At 38.2% G+C, this 18765-nt stretch overlaps 1 protein-coding gene across 1 annotated transcript; it reads right to left on the bottom strand.

Annotated features, from left to right (window-relative positions):
• Positions 1-667: 667 nt before the first annotated feature.
• On the bottom strand, positions 668-18665 carry CFAP36 (cilia and flagella associated protein 36; the record flags this gene model as incomplete). The annotated part of the gene is made up of 11 exons (XM_010163657.2): positions 668-754; positions 2329-2484; positions 2901-3070; positions 7720-7846; positions 9740-9791; positions 10713-10800; positions 11877-11991; positions 12907-13008; positions 13926-13985; positions 15618-15727; positions 18373-18665. Coding segments are annotated over 11 exons (1360 nt in total), but the record flags the coding sequence as incomplete, so codon positions are not given.
• Positions 18666-18765: the final 100 nt, after the last annotated feature.

The raw sequence follows: 18765 nt of genomic DNA, 5'->3' as shown, positions 1-18765 counted from the left end.
CACAACATCCCTAGCTTTTACTTTGTAACTAAGCAATTGTTTTTACTTTTTAAGTTGCATTTATAGGAAAATTGGACCTATGGACTGGTAAACTGCCCCAAAAGTAGACTCCACAGTTAATATGTAAATATCTTGATTTGACGCTGTGTTATCTATTTCTCAAAAATAAGATGGTCAGAGTTGTGCTTCCTTGTGAAATTAGACTTTATTACAGTGTACAGCTGAAAAATAGTGATTTTTTAATAATATTCTAATTAAAGGAACAAAGCTCTATAATTTTAAAAATAAAAAAGTTAAAATTTTAACTCATTCTGAACAGTTCACATAGGAATTATTTTAACAGGTCTCAATATCTGCTTTTGTTCTATATTATACCAAGCATCTGAGGCCAGTGGCTTAGAAAAATCTGTATGCTGAAGTTAAATGGCCTCACAGTTGAGCACATTCCAGCGAAAGTCAATGAGTTTCCAGCATTCTGGAAAATAAGTGTTTTTAGTGTATTTCAGTGTAATTTTAAATATTTATATATCAAGTAGCCAGTTGCTTGTCTGAAAGTTCTATAAAACTAAGTGTAATATTGGAAAACAAACCCATTCAATTATTGATTACATAATTTATTCTAAAAACATACTTAACGCTCTTGGGGTCTGCAGTGAGCGTCTTAACATTACCGCTTATTAATAACTTCTTCTTTTAGTTTTTCTGCAAGCATTTTCCTCTTCTGTAGTAATCTTTGCTTCTCTTCTGACATTTCCTAAAAACAGAATGTAAAAAACATTGCAATAAGGTGCACGGCTTCCCCGGTTGGTACCCTGACTCCTAACGCTAACTGCCACCAAACGTAAGTAGCTGACACAATTTCTCTTAAGAAGCAGCCAAGTAACATCACTCCCAAACCGGCGGCTGCAGCAGCCGTCCTTCCAACTCACACACCCTCCAGAATGATTTAAAAAAATATTATTGTTCCATTTCTTGAGAAGTGGATCCCAAGAAGTGGACAACTGGCTCTTCTCATCCATCTGCCTTTTTTTCACTGCACTGTACCAGTCTTTGAGAGGACTAACCTCAGCTTGAACTGGTGCTGCTTATTTGTTCTGGAAGTTCCCCACGCAACAGTATTTTGGGCACATTCTGAGTGTAATAAAATGCTCAGGAGCTCTGAAAAATACCTGAGTCAATAGAAGGTCCTTGGTCTTCAGTAACGTACTCTGTAAGTAGTGACTTTTTTTTAACACCCCCCCCCCCCCCCCCCCAACTGTTATTACATTGTTTTGTGTGGGTTTTAAGGTCCTCTTGCAGTTTCAGCATTTGAGAGTTTTCAAGCATTTCTTTGCATATAGATGTAGATCAGCCCTATTTGTGGTAAATGAATTAAGTCATATTAACTGTAACAATAATTAACAAGAAAAGTTTGGTTTGTTGGTTTTTGGGGGTGTTTTTTGATAAAGACTTCTGTACTGGTAGAGCTTTATGCTGTCATAGGATTCTGTGGGGATTTTTTTTTATGGCTGTACTTTCTTTCCCCAATAGTTATTTACTTCTTTTTTCCCAAACTCGATTTTCTATCATCCCCATGGTGCAGGGATTATTGTGATTTTAGCACTTTTGTGAAGTGAAGGAATGTATCAGTTAATGCACTCAGTAACCATGCACGTCTCTGAATGAAGAGCAGCCTTTGGACAAAAAGCAACCTGAAAGAACGAGCTCAATGAACACTTACACCTCCCCCCACAGTGCACAGTCTCCTCCTGTCCTGTGCTGCCAACCCTCCCACACACTTGGGCTTTTCTACCAGAGGCAACCGGGTGTATGACAGCAGCATCCACCCTTCAGAGTGCCTTGTCTTTCTAAAATGTATCATCTTAGTGTCACTTCTATTCCAGGGGTTGATGGAAAGAAATCAAGGCTTTCTTCATTTGAATAGAGGACAAAAGAACAGAGCAAATTTCTTACCTCTGTAAAATAAGACTTTGTGAAATAAATGTTTTTCCCATTTCAGTTGGGGAAAAAAAAAAAATCCCAGAGATTTAAGGGAGCCCAAACAGTAGGTCACAGATCAGGAGAAAACCAGCATTTTAGCTGTTTCACAAATTTAAATTGGTCATAAGGATCTGATGAAACTGAAGCAGAATAAGGCTAACAATCACTAAAACTTCTGGCTTATAAGCTTCTGCAAAAACAGGAACTCGAAAATACTTCCTCTCTATTTCTCCCATTTGTTTTTTTTAACCCTGCTACAATATTCAGCAGCAACATTGACATCTTCACTGAAACCATCTGTGTTGTTTGTAAAGTGGTCAGGATTATGAAAGCGTTTGAATCCTTCACCTCTTTAGGAGATGGTTCCTCTTCTTTCTGGTCAGTGGTCGCTGGTAACAGTATATTATTTCTTGACTCTTTCTTTGTAGCCATCAGCATGTCTCGTTTTTTCTTTAGGTAGTCCTCTCGTTGCTTCAGCTGCTGTTTTTCAAGTTCTGATAAACTCTGGAATTTTTTAAAAATACGTTTGGAAATTAATTTTTGGTATCCACGTTACACGAGATAAAAGCACTTACGTTGTATTTACCTCCAAAATTACTAGCTGAAAAAATCAAAGTTGAAGTTTCAAGCTCTCTACTAAGAAGTTATCACAGGACAAAGGCTGAATTCAGTTCTAAAACTAGATTGATAATCTGAACTTTATGCAAATTAAACTGATGAATACCATAAAACAGTGTTTGCATGCTGGTTTAAAAAACAAACAAAAAACAACCCCAAACCAAAAAAGCCCCCACACCACCACACACCAAAACCACCTGATTACAATAATAGAAAAATACACATTTAAATGTAATCCCATCTTTTTGCATTCAGGTTCTATATTTGGGGTTTTTTTCTTGTTTTGCTTGTTTTAAACTTACAGGTCCTTTCATCTCATCTTTTTGCGCTGCACTTTCTGAACATTTTCCAGCTGATTTTTTCTTAATGTCTTCTTTCCCCTTGGTACAAGATGGCTGAGCTAAACTCTCTGTTCCTTTTTGTAACGGGCATCCTGGTTTTAAGTCTTCGCTTGCAGATTTCCGAGATTCCTCTAAGCAGCAATTTTACATAGAAAACAATTAGAAAGAATAGAAATATATGAACTAAAAAGTAAATCAGTGTTTTTTCCAATATCCAGATGTCTCTTATGATGAAATGGAAAACTTGAAAAAAAATAAATCACATTTCTCCCCTTTTTATTAGTAAAACTTTCTTTCCAAAAACATTTGCACTATGAAAGCAATTAAATAACATCTTACATCATAAGTACCTTCACTGCAATGAATTATAAATTGTCAAATACTTAGAATTTAATTCCCTATTCAGTGTTCCAAGAGTCAGTTCATATTGAGACTGTACTTCCAATTTCTCTCTTGACAAGCCAAGCCAGTAATCAGCAGCTTACAAGGTGCACTTTAGCCACTCTTAAGTACATGTGTCCTGGTTCAGACTCAGCTTCTGAGAAAAGAATCAGAAAATACTGCATTTACGTAAACTAGAATGGGAGAGGGGGGAAGTGAAGCTCAGTAGGTGCAAAGCACTACACTGACACAGCTCAGTCACTGCCCTTCAGAACCCACCAGGTTTCTGATGCTGATGGGGCTCAAATGCTGCCTGTGCTGACAAAGAGCAGTAACCCCCAACCAATTCCAGCTGTGCCTTTCAGATCTCTGCAGGTACCACGGTCAGTTTTGCCTCGCATCCCCCTGAACTCCATGGCGTCTGAGAAGGCTCTGCCATCACTGGTATCAACGTCTCTCCAGTCACCTTTCAGAACTTTACTAAGACTTCTCTTGACTTGACCTACAACTACTCCTGTAAGGTAAGTTGCTGCTCCTACTATACTTTTATTAAAAATGAAGAGGCTTTGAATTGTTTTAAAATATGTCTGAAAATATCCATATAGATGCAAGAATACAGGCAGTAAAATACAAATTTTACCGTGTTCAGTCAGGCTATTCATAATATCTGAGTTGATACATGTAACTGAATGTAGCTGATGATAATTCCACAGTGCTGGACTATGGATTTTTGCTGTAATGCTGAGAAATAACTTGCATGAGTATTAAGGTACGAGTACTCTCCTCAGTCTCTACCACAGAGATGGCAAAGCTAGCTCCACTGAAGCCAGTACAGGGTGAACACCGCTCAGTTGTTTCGTTAAGTCAGAGCAAGTAACATACATCCGGCTCCTCAACATTGCTGCTTTCTTTAGTACAGAAAATTACAAGATGTACAATTGTGAAAAGGTAGAGGAGGGAGAAAAGCAGAGGAGAGGAAATGTTATTCAAAGTATGGAAAACAAACCGGGACAGAAATGTAAAACAAAAGGTCAACCTGAAGAATCTGCATTTCACTGAAATACGACTGCTGGAAGTCTTGATGCTCCAAAGAATGTCTTTGTGTGATGGATAAAAGTTCTTCAAGGTAGTGTGAGAGGTCAGAGTTAAAATAGCTAGAAAAAATCCTCACAGTATTGCAGTGAGGGTGGCAGGGGGAGGCACAACCCACATGCTGCATGCCAAACACCTACCCCATCGCCAACGCGATGATGAAGGAAAGCTACTTACCAGAAAGCAGCTCTTTGGAATGTGTTGTGTGTATGTAAATTTACACTGTTGCTGTCCATATCACAAACACTCAAGCTGGAGATGTTTGTGTCTTAGCAGTACCTGCAGATGTGATCATAGGACCCTCAGTGTCACTTAACCCATGAACCTGAAAAGATACTGGAAGAGAAGGGAAGGAGGGTGGACAGTGAATGTACAAATAGACAAAGCAGCTCAAAGAGTTACAGTTACTGGTACGTAACGCTTTTCCTTTGAGAACTTGTCTATATGTACATTCACACTGTGAGTGACTAAGCAACAGTCTTTTCCACGTAGACGATTACTTCAGAATCTTCTCAAAATACAAGAAGCACCCAGGACCACTCCAGCAGATGCTGTGTCCTCCTTATGCACGTGCTACACACAGCTCAGTGCAAACACGAGTGTAGCTTTTGAAGTAGCTGCCCTGCAGGTATCCAGAAAGAGAACTGTTGTCCAAGAAAGCTGGAAAGGTCACTTGCACTCCGAGGTGTTGAGCATGTTGCCCTTTACTGTGAAATTCTCCCTTCTGATCTCTCCATAGTGCAACAAGTTGGGCGGTCAAAGCAGAGGAGGAATGATTTTGCAAGCTCTGTTCTGTAAACTATTGGTAAGGAGCTCACCAAAGTGAAATTAAAAAAATTAAGACAGCTACCATTAAATCTGAATTCATGATACACTGGAAAACTTTAAGGAGCCCACAAACTGAAAGCTTAGGTCCCAAGCTGAAGGGGAAATAGGGAAAGATAATAAAACCGCTGTGTATCTGAAGGAAATGTATGCCAGACTGAAGGGAATGAACAATAAAGACAAAATAGTTCTTCCTTTCCCTGACTCCAAGAACTAGCTGGTGCAAGGGCCGTGTTGCCGAGGCACGTGATACTCCGTAGGTATGGGATCCCTGCCCGTGCTCAGCTCAGGAAAGGCTGATCTGTTCCTCTGTAATGCAGCCCTACGAGTGAGAACACGGAGCCAGGATCTGAGCTCAGGTCTGGTGGGCTGTGAGGGTCAGAGACCAACCGAGGTGAGAGAAGAGCTGCTCTTCTGCCACCCAAAATGGGCATAAACCATCAGTGAAAAGTTCTTGCTGTTTCCGTTCCGAGTTGTATCTGGCACCAAGAGAAAGCAAGTCAAGCAGAGGATGTGATCCCATTATCTGAGATGAATCTTTAGTTGGGAGCCCCTGTTTGGAGGCTGATCCTCAGTTTTGTATGAGAAAGGGGTCTGGAAGAAGAACATTCCCAGTAAAGATTCTTTTTGATTTTTGCCATCACTACCTAAAATCACTTTTCTAAAAGGTGATACCAGAGAATAAGCTGTGATAAACTTTCTCAGTAGACTCTTTGGACAGCTATGCTGCCACAAGACGCCAGTTCTACAAGGATGAAGATTTCCAAGGAGCTAAACTTTTTGTAATCCTGTCCCTTTCACATATAAAGAGCACGGGAATTCTCAGCACCAGCTGAGCAGGCACTTGGCCAGCACGGAAGAAGGGATGCACTCAGTGCAAAGAAATTTTGACTCCTGAGCTCCAAGATCCCTCAAGCACAGGATTAAGTCCCGCAGACAGAATGTTGGCAAGGAATGTGCCTTCCTCCTAGAACAGGGAAACAGCCGCTGCAGGACAGATGTAGTTTAGTGGTGCTGTTGCAAGGTGGCACAACTATGCAAAAATAAGGGGAGTAAAAGCAAGTTGGGAGAAGAATGTGAATATACCTGCAGCTGCCTGCATACTTCTGAGGGTGAAAGGGAGAGAAGAAGAGTTCAAATAAATGTAACAAAACCTCAGCAGAAGGAGACAGGGATAAAAAAGGGGGAAAAATATTTAAAAGTGACAATTTATTCTTTTTAAGTTTTGTAATGTGAAAGACACTGGCTCAGTTTGAAAGAACAGAGGGTCCAACAACCACTTCATCTATTAATGGTCATAAAATGAAAAAGCAAGGAGCAAGTACGCCCCAAAGGTACTACCAAGGCTAAAAGTATCCAGCTGAAGTGTCTGCGATATGAAACCTTGCAGTGTGAATGCAAACAAAGACAAGTACTGGACACAGGGAAAATGGAACTAAGGACAGTGCACACTATTATTTCCCAGTATTGGAATTATATTCTTGTCAGTGACTGTAGAATATTAAGTTACAAATTTTTCAGAAACTCTTAAGAGAGCAAATCCCAATGAGATGCAACCTGTTTTTGAAGGTCATCTATGTGTACCTATATACGTAGACATGTGTGTGGATGTACATCTACACCTGTTTGTGTGTCCATGTATATACACATAAACATACACACATATATACACTTCTGATGACCTAAGAATTCTTCTGCTCTCCCTTGTGCTTTAGCTGCAGCACAGACATACCAAGAGCACCTCCATCACAACCAGTGATTCCTTTTTTTTCTCCTCCCTGTAAAAGCAGTGGCTTGGTCATGCTCCCCATTAAATAACCATCTACAAAACAATTCAGAATATTTTCAGTACATAACTTCGGTAAACTTCAAGACTACTTAAAAGAGCTCTCCTTGATATTGTAAGTTGTGTCACAAGCCTACTCAAAAACATGTAAAACTGAAAAGATTAAAGGGAGTAACAAAAAATCTGAACCAAAGGCAAAAAGTTTCAGTTTGGTGGTCTGACAATTCAGCTTGAATGAATCTTAACAGTGTAAGGCTGGTTCCTTCAGAAACATTTGACTGCTATCAAGAAATGTTGTACAATTATAAATTAAATCTATAATGGCCACACACAGGGAGAGAAATCAGAACTTTTTAAGTCAATGATTCATAGTGACTTATAGGGAACATACTGTTCTTAACAGTAATGGTGGCCTATGCACAGTAAATTGAAAGATGAAAACTGCTGTTTTTCTCCTGTATTTCTCCTCTAATTAGAGATGACTTACAACATCACTGAATAACAAAACAACTCAGGTTGGAAGGCATTTCTGCAGGCCACCTAGTGCAAATACCCTGCTCAAAGCAGGGCTGATTTCAAAGCCAGGATGGTTTACTCACAGCCAAGTTCTTAAAATCTTGATATGAATGGATTCTTCAGTGATTTGAAAACAGCATCACATTGCACACTCAGCATTGCACCTTCCCATAAAATTACCTAATGCAACTTTTGGATTTTCTTCGGAATCATCAGCTCCCTCAGTGGACTCCTTAACTTTTACAGCTTCTCTTGAATCTCTTGGAATACTGTAGGTAACATCTGGTGAATTAAGTTTATCACGTGCCTTGAATTAAAAAACAAACAAACAAAACCAAACATTACATTTGCTGGCACTGTACTTCAGGCATTAAACTGGCAACACAAAGAAAGCTCCCAAAAGAACTTACAGTTAACATTGTGTTGTTTACATTACATACTGCATTGTCAAAGTGAACAAAAGCAAACTAATTTTTTTTTTTTTAGTAATAGGAAGGTTCTTACTGGTTTATAGTCATAAATCAGCATTTTTTATTTTAGTTCAAAACATGTTCCCTAATCAACGATCAGAATTTAGATTATTGGGTAAATTCGTATTTTGTTTCTCAGCTACAAATAGATAACGTGGGAGTTTTTTTGCCATACTCTCCCAGTGACTTTCAAGCAGACCTTTGTCCACCAGAAAAATACAATAAGAGAACCAGGAACATATACTGAAGTTATCACATAAACGGAGAAATAATCAGCTGAATGAAAACAGCAGGTCTGGATAATCTCTGACACTATTGTTTCAATTCTGTACTTGTCTGGGATGTCTTGACAATGCAACCCACCTCTCAAAATAGTAAAGCCAGCTGGGATTTGCCCAGAAAATGTCTATGCTGTTCATCAACCATCTACTTCATGTCAGAACCCCCCAGCATTCATCAAAGTATTAAATTATTTTGTATTAAAACATTCTCTAACAAAAACATATTATTGAACAATAACTGTCACCTTTTCTGTCTAGGTGAATTTGACTGGGGCCTCTGTAATCTGGCTTGTTTATCAAGAATATTGATATTCTTGGCCTGTCTATAAAAATATGGATAAGCCTGCATCTAAATGCAACTTGAATTGTTAAAATGACCCAAAGCTTGAGTTTCCAGGTTGTTTTATAAGAAATCCAGTAGAACAGGAGACTCACTTCCTGGAATCTATCATTGTAATATAGGAAAGAAGAGTTTTGTCACCACTTTTCTACAGTGTCAGACTCTGGGAGAGAGGTTTAATTTGGGAGAATATCCCAACTGTTGAGGAGTTGCATTCAGTAGCATAGCTATCACCTGCACCTGTCATGGGTTTGAACTGGGGAGTAGGATTGGAAGTGTCAACCTCTGTAGTAGCTACATTTGGTCTCCAGGCGGTTTCCTTTGTCAATTCAGGCTGAAGAAACAGTGCTTTCTCTTTTCAAATTCAGTGTGCTCAATTTCCTAATGACAGAAAAGAATAGAAGAGCAATTCTGTTCCCTTTTGAAACAGCCTACAATTCCAGCTATTTGATATATATTCCCACTGATGGGGAGGTTTATTGCCACAATTCAACTGTAGCTGATTTCAATTTCAATTTGTTTCTCAGTTGCTGTTTAGCCAGTTTACATTCAGTTACCTTTCTGCAGGGTTTACTCTGATGGAGACCAAGTGATGGTCTGACTTGGAGAGGATTTCTGGTTCCTGGTGATTAGGTTCTGGCAGTATTGTACAGACTTAATGAATAACTATACTGTCTATGAAGTGATCCTTAAAATTCCTGAAGGATTATGAATGCTGTAATCTTTAAGAAGCTTATACTTTGAAGTCTCTTTGATCTTGACAATATTAGTAATTCAGATGTTCTCTAGATCTGAAAGGTTGACATCCGTTACCAGGATTTTAGAATTCAGATTCTAAAGAAGGGAATATGCTTATTGCGTGAGCTCCACCAAATGCCTGATGGTTAATGGTATCATGTCTAGCACTAGTGTCAATGACACCATGAAGAAAAATGTAAACAACAGAACAGACCTATCAAAAAAGTGTCAGTAAGACCTTCCTGACAGACCTTTTGTTCACTTAGGATGGTACACATTGCCTTAAAGTGAAACCATCAACACCCAGGACAGCAATATCAGAGTATTTCTTAATCATCAACATAACTCATCTGGAAAGGTAAAATACTCACTTCTTCGGTCCTCTTTCTTTCTTGCTCTATTTCATACTCTTCCTTAGATTTTCTGTAACACAAGATATGAGGAAGTACTCAAAAATTCTTTAGTATTAGTGACTTTTAGGTAAATTTGGCACTGCTTAAATATTTGAGGACTATCAAAACAATTACAAGATAATATGAATTTCTTAGTATGCAAAATACTTCCATGACTTAAATGAAAATGCACTCTTAATAGAAATAAATAATTATGATAAACACACTGAACCCACTGTCCTCAGTCTGTCTTGCCCTGTGCAAAAATAATTGTGTAAGAATTTCCAGGGCTTACCTATCCCTTGTTTCATTTGCTCATTTAAAGACAGGAAGGGAAGTATTTCCAGAATACAGAGGGGAAAATAGCATAATTTAATATAATGTGAATGGATTAATCTGCAATTACTTGTTTAAGATTATGCTTATATATATGTGAACTGGGAATGGAGCAGATTCTATAGAAGTCGTTATCAGTCCTCACACATCTTCCTAGATCACAGCAACAGTCATTGAACACAACTAAGAAGGAAACTGTAGAAAGGAATAAAGCCCACTGCAAAAGCAGAGTTTGCCTTTTTAAGACTTCGATGTTAGGGTGTTCCCTGAATGGATAGGAGCTAGTGTGCTCCTGTTGCCCAGACACATCTAACCCAGGCCTAACATTAGGTCTATCTGGAGATTCAGGGGAGAATGGAAATGATGGGGCTCTTAAAGTCGCACATCATTCCATGCATCACCAAGACAGTCCCTCATAGTGGAGCCATTATCTCTCAGTCTTTAAATATTGCTGATCACACCCACTGTCTAGAACCATTCATTTTCTCTCAGGTAGGATTTTTGACAAGAACATTCACATCATCTATAAGATAAAGGCTGGAAGAGCTAGGTCCTACATACCTTTATTTTTTTTATTTTAAAATAATGTAAAAAGTAAGACTGATTCATTTTTTACCTTAGAACCTCCCTCAGTATTTTCATTTCTTCTTGTTCAATTTCACTGAATACATCAGAACCCTCTGTCAAACAGTCGGGCAACACACCTGTAAAAAAAAACATTACAAAATTGATTTTGTCCTCCATTTGGTATCATTCTTCAGGCAGAGAAGAGAAAGAAAAGAAGAAAGAAGAAAGAAGAAAGAAGGAAGAAAGAAAGAAAGAAAGAAAGAAAGAAAGAAAGAAAGAAAGAAAGAAAGAAAGAAAGAAAGAAAGAAAGAAAGAAAGAAAGAAAAAGAAAAACCAAACCCAAAACACATCTAACTCTTCCTCTCTGTAACTGCTTCCAAAAAGATTCCAGATCCTGGGCATCAAGTTGCCAGTAGCAAAAAGGCAAAGGTTTCTGAACTGTGAAAGTTTTGACATCTACAGGTAAAGCATAAGCTCTACTCTGCATTAAACATTATATGGTATTTCCTAGAGACTGCAATTTAGCCACAGCTAACTGAACCATTTTCCAATGTAGCTGTTGAATGAAAATTGAAATTTAAAGATTATTCTCTGAAAAAATATGCATGCAGTAAAATGACAAAACAAAATGGTAACACTAAAGACATGGAAGAAAGGAGCGGAGAGATGCAAATCCTTTCAGAAACATCAACAGAGCAGCAAAGTTGGGTGTAAATTATTTTCTCTTCTTTAAAAGCATGCATGTATTAGCACAATGAAGGCCATAACTTCTGCTTTCTATATGAATTTTTCATATGCAACTCTAGAGTGTGAATTGCAAAGTAAGCAAGGCAGAGAGTACAACATCATTGCTATGCAAGTAGCATAATTCAAATATTGTCATTCTGGATGAACTGATATAATTGCTTTAACACTCAATATTACCACCAAAATTCTTTAACAAAATACTAAGTCAAGTTTCATAGAAAAATTTAGACATAAAAACAGAACTAAAATATCTGAAAGTTTAAAAAGTAATATAAACAGCTGTCACTGAGGATATAAGCCAAGGGCTAAGTATTGAAATCCTAGTCCCAGTAAAATAAAATTAATGTTTTCCATTAACTTGAACTGGAACTGAACCAGAATTCTATACTCATTTATGAATGGATTACATAGTCATCAAAAGAATGCTAAAAAGATTAAATGAAACTCCACATCTACCACTTCTTACCATTTGTTTCTTTAATGATTCTAATCGCTTGCAATTGCATTTCAATATTTTTCTGTACCATCATTTTTTTAAATAGTCTAAAATCTTCTGCTGCCAACACTGTTTGCAAAATGGCCTGCAGGAGGGAAGATATGCACAAAATTAAAAACCCTACAGAAATCATAACCATCTCAGTCTGCTTGAGATTATATTCTATTTAAAGATTTAAATTCTATGGAGCATGTTTTTAATAATTATATTTAATTCTCCTATCTGTCTATTTTTCCAGTTGAGCTAATAGTCAAGAAAATAATTAGATCGTTTATGTCTTTAGATCAATGTGCCTACGATAATGTTATCACAAAACTTGGAGGGTTTCCCAGTGTTAAGTTTACAAATGCAATTCATTTAACTTCCTGAACAAATTCCTAAGTTTGAGTGAGGAATGTGCACTCTGAAGAAGCCTGGTACACATCTAGAAGGAGGTATGTCAACAACAAAGCCCAAATTAAACTGGCAGCAGACGCTCCCACTCCTCTGCCCAACATACCTGACACAGTTCTCAAAGACCTTTGAGCAGGTGAAGGGCTGCCTAACCATGCCTTGTCTCCTCAAGGCCAGTGACTGTCTTACAGATTTTACTGTTTTTTTTATAAAATCAGAGGAAAACATATTTTATTTTATGGAGTATGTCTATTGTTTTAATCTTTATGTTTGTCTGCTACTGTAAACGGACTGAGAACTAACATAAAGCTGGCAAATACACAAACAAAGGTGGCAGAAACATCCTAAGCTTAGAGGTTTGTTATAGAAAATACAAAGCATAGAAGATGAATCTCAGAAAGGTCTGACACCACACAAATATCTGTCTTTATTTTCAAGATGCATATGTTTCTGGTCCAAGTTCATAATATAAAAAAAAACACATTATGTTTTAGAAAATTGCAGTTTTAACAAGAAAACTTTTCAAAGTTTCATCTCCACCCTGCTACATTAGTGAAAATATAAAGCTAAAAGTTAAATTTATACATTCCTTAACAAAGGAAAATACCTGTGAAGTGTGTGTCTTTGCAAGAGGAGATGAAAAAGCTTCTTGAAATTTCTCTTCATTAATTCCAACTTCTTTAAGATAGTCTTCTAATAATTTTTCAACCTATAAGAAAGTATAAGCCTTACTTTCTAAGAGGTTTTTCTCCAAGAATCATATTAATTTTTTTCATAATTGTCTGTTATTTTCTGATGACACTGTATTTTTTTAAACTCAAAGGAAAATCATTGCAATAGTATAACTGATTTCACCAATATGTCAGGCTGTATTTCCTTTAATGAACTGTTCAAAATAAGCATTTTTATTGCTCAATTTGATTACTACTTAATTTAGCTTCCCCAATTTCCAAGAACCTTACTTCCCTACCTATCCTCCAGACTCCAAGCTAGTGTCCCTCATCACTTTTTGCCCTGTAAGTAAAAGGCTTCAGTCTGTGTGCCTGAAACCCTTCAGGTTCAGAGCAAAAAAGGATGTTGGTCTGTATTTATTCAACTGATGCTTTTTAAACATCAAGTATTACCAAGCCTTGTTACAAAAAAAAATATTTTTGACATCTGCATGCATTGGTTTATAGGTATTTTAAGCATGCCCCAAAAATCTGCAGTAGTTTTTTCTGATATCTGAAAGTTAATTCAAAATATTTACTAGACTCATTAGTGAACAAAATACAAGTTAGACATGTTCTCAGACACTGCAGTGTTTGTCATTTTAACTTCACAGAAAACAAGAACATTATCAAGCTTAAAAGTAGAGTATTTTAGCTAGCAGATATATTAATTTTAATGAAAAAAATGTTACAGCGTAAGAGACTCTGTGAAGTTTCTTTTCTACCTATCTGGTGTTTAAGCATAAAAATGCACATGACAACTATGACTCAAAGGATTTCTTAAATAACACGTAACAGGCAATATTAGAAAATTGTAAATAACAAAGATAACAAAATTAGAAGTTCATCTAAATACATTTTAACATTTGAAAATATATTTCTTAGAGATCTTCCACAAATAGTGAATAATGCTCACCAGAGCTTGGTACTCCTGATATATTTCTGTGTAAGACAATTTGCTTTCTTCTTCATCATCAAAAACTGGGGAGGGAAAAAACAAAACCAAACAAACACACACACACACATTTTGGAGTTAGTGTACACACCACAAATTAACTCATGCCTTTTATGCCTTAAAGAGAAAGATTAACCTTTACCAGGTAATGTATTTAATCATATGAAAATATAGGCCATGACTGATAATAATAATAATGTATTTTTCCACATATTCAGGCTAAGCATGTACTTTTGGTAATTTAATGTAATTAAACTTCCTCATTTAATACCAGGAAAGTGTATTTTCATAATAGAAGCAGATTTCTAAGCAAGTCAAAGACTCGGCAGATACGTACACTAAAATGTAAGATTTAATATAACAACTACCATATGAACTTGTGTAAGGTTGCTCTAAGATGGCAGATGACATGCACAAAGCAGGAAATAACTCTCTCTATATGTACGTATTTACCTGGAGGATGTATTAATGACTTAAACCTGATTTTTTTAAATGCTATTAATTTAGCAAGAAGCCAAGGTGACGCAGGAAAATGAGACCCTGCCTGCATAAAAACTCCAAAGAGGGAATCTGCTGCAGGTAAGTTATTTTTTAATTATATCTATCCTGATTTAGACAAAACAGGTATCTGTGTAGTATAGGCCATATTAATCATATTCATATAAATTCGTATTAAGAACTCGTGACTGGAAATATCAAGTTAATGATCTCTACACTGAAAGAAGCAGAAAATAAGAGAAACTGAAAACTAAGGTTTGAGGTTTTTTCATTTACATTTTTATCATGTCAACAATGAAAAGAGGTAATGTAAAACCCAGCAATTAAAGCAGAGGCTTAGAAATAAGAATGCCTCAATCCCCTTCAAGATTAGCCACTATATGTTGGACAGGTCACTTCCCACGTGCATGCTTTGAAGTCATTTGAAGAATGGGAATTCTGCTTAAATTGGTGAATGAATGGGATTTATTCTTCATACATATATGACATCTCTGATGGAAGATGGTACAGATGCACATCAAATTAGTATAACTTTCACACAAATTTAGAGTGACTTTTAGAAAGCATCATTTCCCAGCTGTGACAGCCCTGAGGCAATGTCACCCTAAACTCTGATAAGGTGTGATGCAAGAGGGCTGCTCCTAAAGCAGAAAGTACTTGCAGCACTTTCTAACAACTTACAGCAATGCAATGATACAAATCTAATCACAGTTCAGGCCCTCTAAATAAGCAAAGGAAAGCTGCTTTTTAAATGACATGATCTGGAAAACCAACACTTTCTTTTGTGTGATTTTTCCACAAGGGAAATCTTTTTAATGAAGGGATTAAAAAAAAAAAAATCTAAGCTTTAAAAATATCTAGAAATAAATTCAAATGGTAGAAAAAGTACTATAAATCTTACTGGAAAAAAATTCAGCTCCTATGGCAACCCCCATATTACCAAACCCAAGAGGGTGAAGACACTTAACTGCCTCTATTGTCTTCTGCATCTCCTCCCCTCCTGGGGGTCTCCCATACAGCTCTTGCAAACCCAAACCGTTGTCTTAGCTTCTCTGTTCCCTTCTCCCTCCTACAGTTCCTTCCCGCCCTGGGCACCCGAAGGAGGGGTGACAGGGGAATGTCACTCCTCAGTCAGTGTCCATGCCAACAGCTAGCCTCACACTGCCCAGGGGATGCTTCCAAGTCCTTGTCCTCCTTCCACAGCTGCAGGACAACATGTAAAGCCGAGTGGAAAGCCTGCACAAACTGCTCTCTGTTTTCAGGCTCTGAACAAAAAGAGGATAAAGGTAAGTGCCAAGGAAAGCAAGCTGCAGTCAGCATCTCCTCTGAGTTAAGTGGTATTAAGGAGTACTTTGAATGGAGACCTTGGATTTTCTTGAGTCAGGGCTCCTAAATCATGTAGTCATTATTTTCCTTAAGATTTTGGGACACAGTCTTTCATCACCCAACAGGAACAAAAATCTGAAGAACCACAGTATCAAGATAAGCCATGGGACGCAGATATTCTGGGAGACAAACTCATCATTTTTGTGTTAAAACTGAAAATCTTTGCTAGGACCCCTCAGATGGGATGAAAGTTAAGTCAAGTTTGAGTTCTCCCTGCTAGACTGAGCCACTGACTCATTTGACCTCGCAGACAAGGGCTGGTAAGCAAACCTGAGGGAACTCTTCTCTTTCTCCCCCAGTCCTCACTGACTGGTGAGGCAGCTCTGTGCTGGGAGGGAAGGGAGTCACAGGCAACAGTATCAGCTTATTCCTTTAGTACCTTGTCTTTATCTTCTGGTGCTCAGAACCCTTATCAAGGTTATCTACGTCCAAATGATGTTTCAATTAATACCTTGGAACATCTGAATAAAAGGGAAAAGCCCTCTCGCCTTAAATACAACATACCCACGGATTTAACTCCAGTTTCACAGCCACATAGAAGGAAATTAATCAAGCCATGGGAAATTAATCAAGTCTCCAGGAAAAGGGAGAGAGAGAAAGCAGTTATCAACAAGTAGAAAACCATTAGTATAATTTATAAGTTGAAGTGCAAGGACTTGGCTTAAGTAACTACAGTTCCAAAATAAATTCCTTACATACCAGTTACCAAAAGTAAAAACCTGTTTTTGAGGAATTACAAATAATTGTCAGTTAATCAAAATACTGCTAATTCGCTTGTTCAGCCCAAAGTCTAAATGTTTTGAGAACAAAAAGAATTCTGTCCTGACAAAGTATCTCAGTGAAAAAAGCCGCAATGGAATCAGCACAATACATTTATAGAAAGGAAAATCAAATAGCACAGATCTCTGCAACTAAACCTTCAAATTTGTTCCACTGTGCCTCTTAGCAACCCTTAGCATTGCAGTAACACTTCTTTAGCCTTTTCTTTTTTCTCAATAGCTTCTGGGAGTTGTCCAGCAGCACTGGACAACACAATGATACCTTAGAAGATCATCTACTGCAAGTGCTTTCTCTGCTTTATTCCTTCAATTTCTTATATAGAAACAAACTGTGGCAGGAAGGGACCATTATATAAGCCTGCCTCACACTACATGGAAATTTACAGAGGTTCCATAAATCTTCTTACTGCCAGTAAATTCCCCTCAACCTTCTAAAGAGAGATCATTGCTCCACAGAGGGATAATCGATTCCCCCAATTCCTAAACCTAGACACTTTGCATGATAATCAAAATGCTTGACTGACCTCAAATTTAGGTAAACTTTCCAAGAGAAAACTTCTAGCCTCGATTTCTCTATTGCTTTCTAGCTATAAAGAGTCTAGCAGCTTTACTTTTCTCATTTCCCAGAATACTAGGGAAAAGTGTACATACTCACAATGATCTTGCCTCATGCAAAGCCTGGGAAGGGTAGAAACAATTCAGGACAGCTGAGAAGCAACTTGTTTAGAAGCTGTGATCTGAATCAGAGATGTATCTTGTTTCACTGAATACGAAATAAAAAATCTTAATGGACCCTAACAAGACTGCACAACAAAAGACACGGCCAGCCCCACTGAGGCCAACCATTACAGAAACTGTTCTGGAGCCCAGAGCAGGACGGAGGGGAAGACGGGGTAAGTGCAAGCAGGTAAAATACTTTATTAGTAAAAACCATTCTACATTGAGCTTGCTGTCAGCAAGTCCCTAGAAATAAAATGTATTTGGATGCCTTAGTTTCATGACTTCAATATTTTAAAGTTAAAATTATTATTAATTAATCCTATTTCCTGTCAGGTGATACTAAAGGAACAGATTTTATTCATGGCAGCTATAGAAAGTTACTCTACTTAGGCTACAGCAACATGCTTTAACACTTCTCGTGTGTGAATGGGCCACAGGCTGGGTAGGATCACAGGCCATCACGTTCTCAAACACAAAAATAAAAAAATGATTTTTTTCCAATAATCACAAAAGAAAGTTTCCTTTTTTCTAAAGGGCTTAGACAATGTTTTTAGGCTTGCCCAAACTGTAATTATTTTGTTACCGTAAGGATCCAGGTGTTCTTTGGCAGCAGAAAATTGGTTCTGTAAGCAGCAGAACTAACTCAGACAAATCTCTGCTGCAGAAAGTCTATTTCCTCCTTTCCTCACTGCATACGTACACCTACCTACACAGTTCTCCTCAGGCACCTTAACACGGAGCGACAGGGCTATCCCATTCCCCCCTCACTGCCTATACTTCCAGTTTACCCAGGGCATTCCCCAAATTATTCCATGATTCCTTCAGCTCTTTCTTAAGGAAGAAAAGGAGGTTTAACTAGAGTTGCTTCCGAGCTGAACTCACGCACAGGACCGCCTGTAAAACATGACTGACAACTGTTGATTTTTTAGTGCTATCATTTTTTGAGAGGAACTACCTTAATGGTTTCTCATCTCTTAACTGCCAGTGTTCACAAAATCGCAGGAATTTAACTTTGGGCCTCCTACTCTTCTGTCCCGCTGGCCAGACGGCGATTTCAATGGTCCTGTCCAGTTTCCTAAGGATAAACCTCTTGCTATTGGAAAGCACTAAAGGCCTCCAGCCGCTTTCCAGCCGCATCAGGGTCGCTGGGCGCAGCAGCACGAAGAGTGTTTCTGCAGCAGAACGAAGGTGGCGTTTCGGTGTCACACCGTAAGCTCGTGTCACAGTCCCCTGTGCCAGCGAACGAACGCAAATCGCCACGGCCGGAAAAATGACCTCCTCGGGGGTGACCGGCCTCCCGACGGAGCGGCGTCGCTCCCTAAAAACGGTGGGAAAGCGCAGACTACGGCCGGGGAAAGCCTGACGGGCCTTCCGCGGGGATCAGCCTCGAACGGCGCCCGCGGGGACCCTCACGAACC

Source organism: Antrostomus carolinensis, unplaced genomic scaffold (genome assembly GCF_000700745.2).
Source record: "Antrostomus carolinensis isolate BGI_N321 unplaced genomic scaffold, ASM70074v2 scaffold23202, whole genome shotgun sequence".
NCBI classification, from domain to species: Eukaryota; Metazoa; Chordata; class Aves; order Caprimulgiformes; family Caprimulgidae; genus Antrostomus; species Antrostomus carolinensis.
The sequence above is the reverse complement of the archived record's forward strand: the minus strand, read 5'-3'. Positions and strand labels throughout refer to the sequence as shown.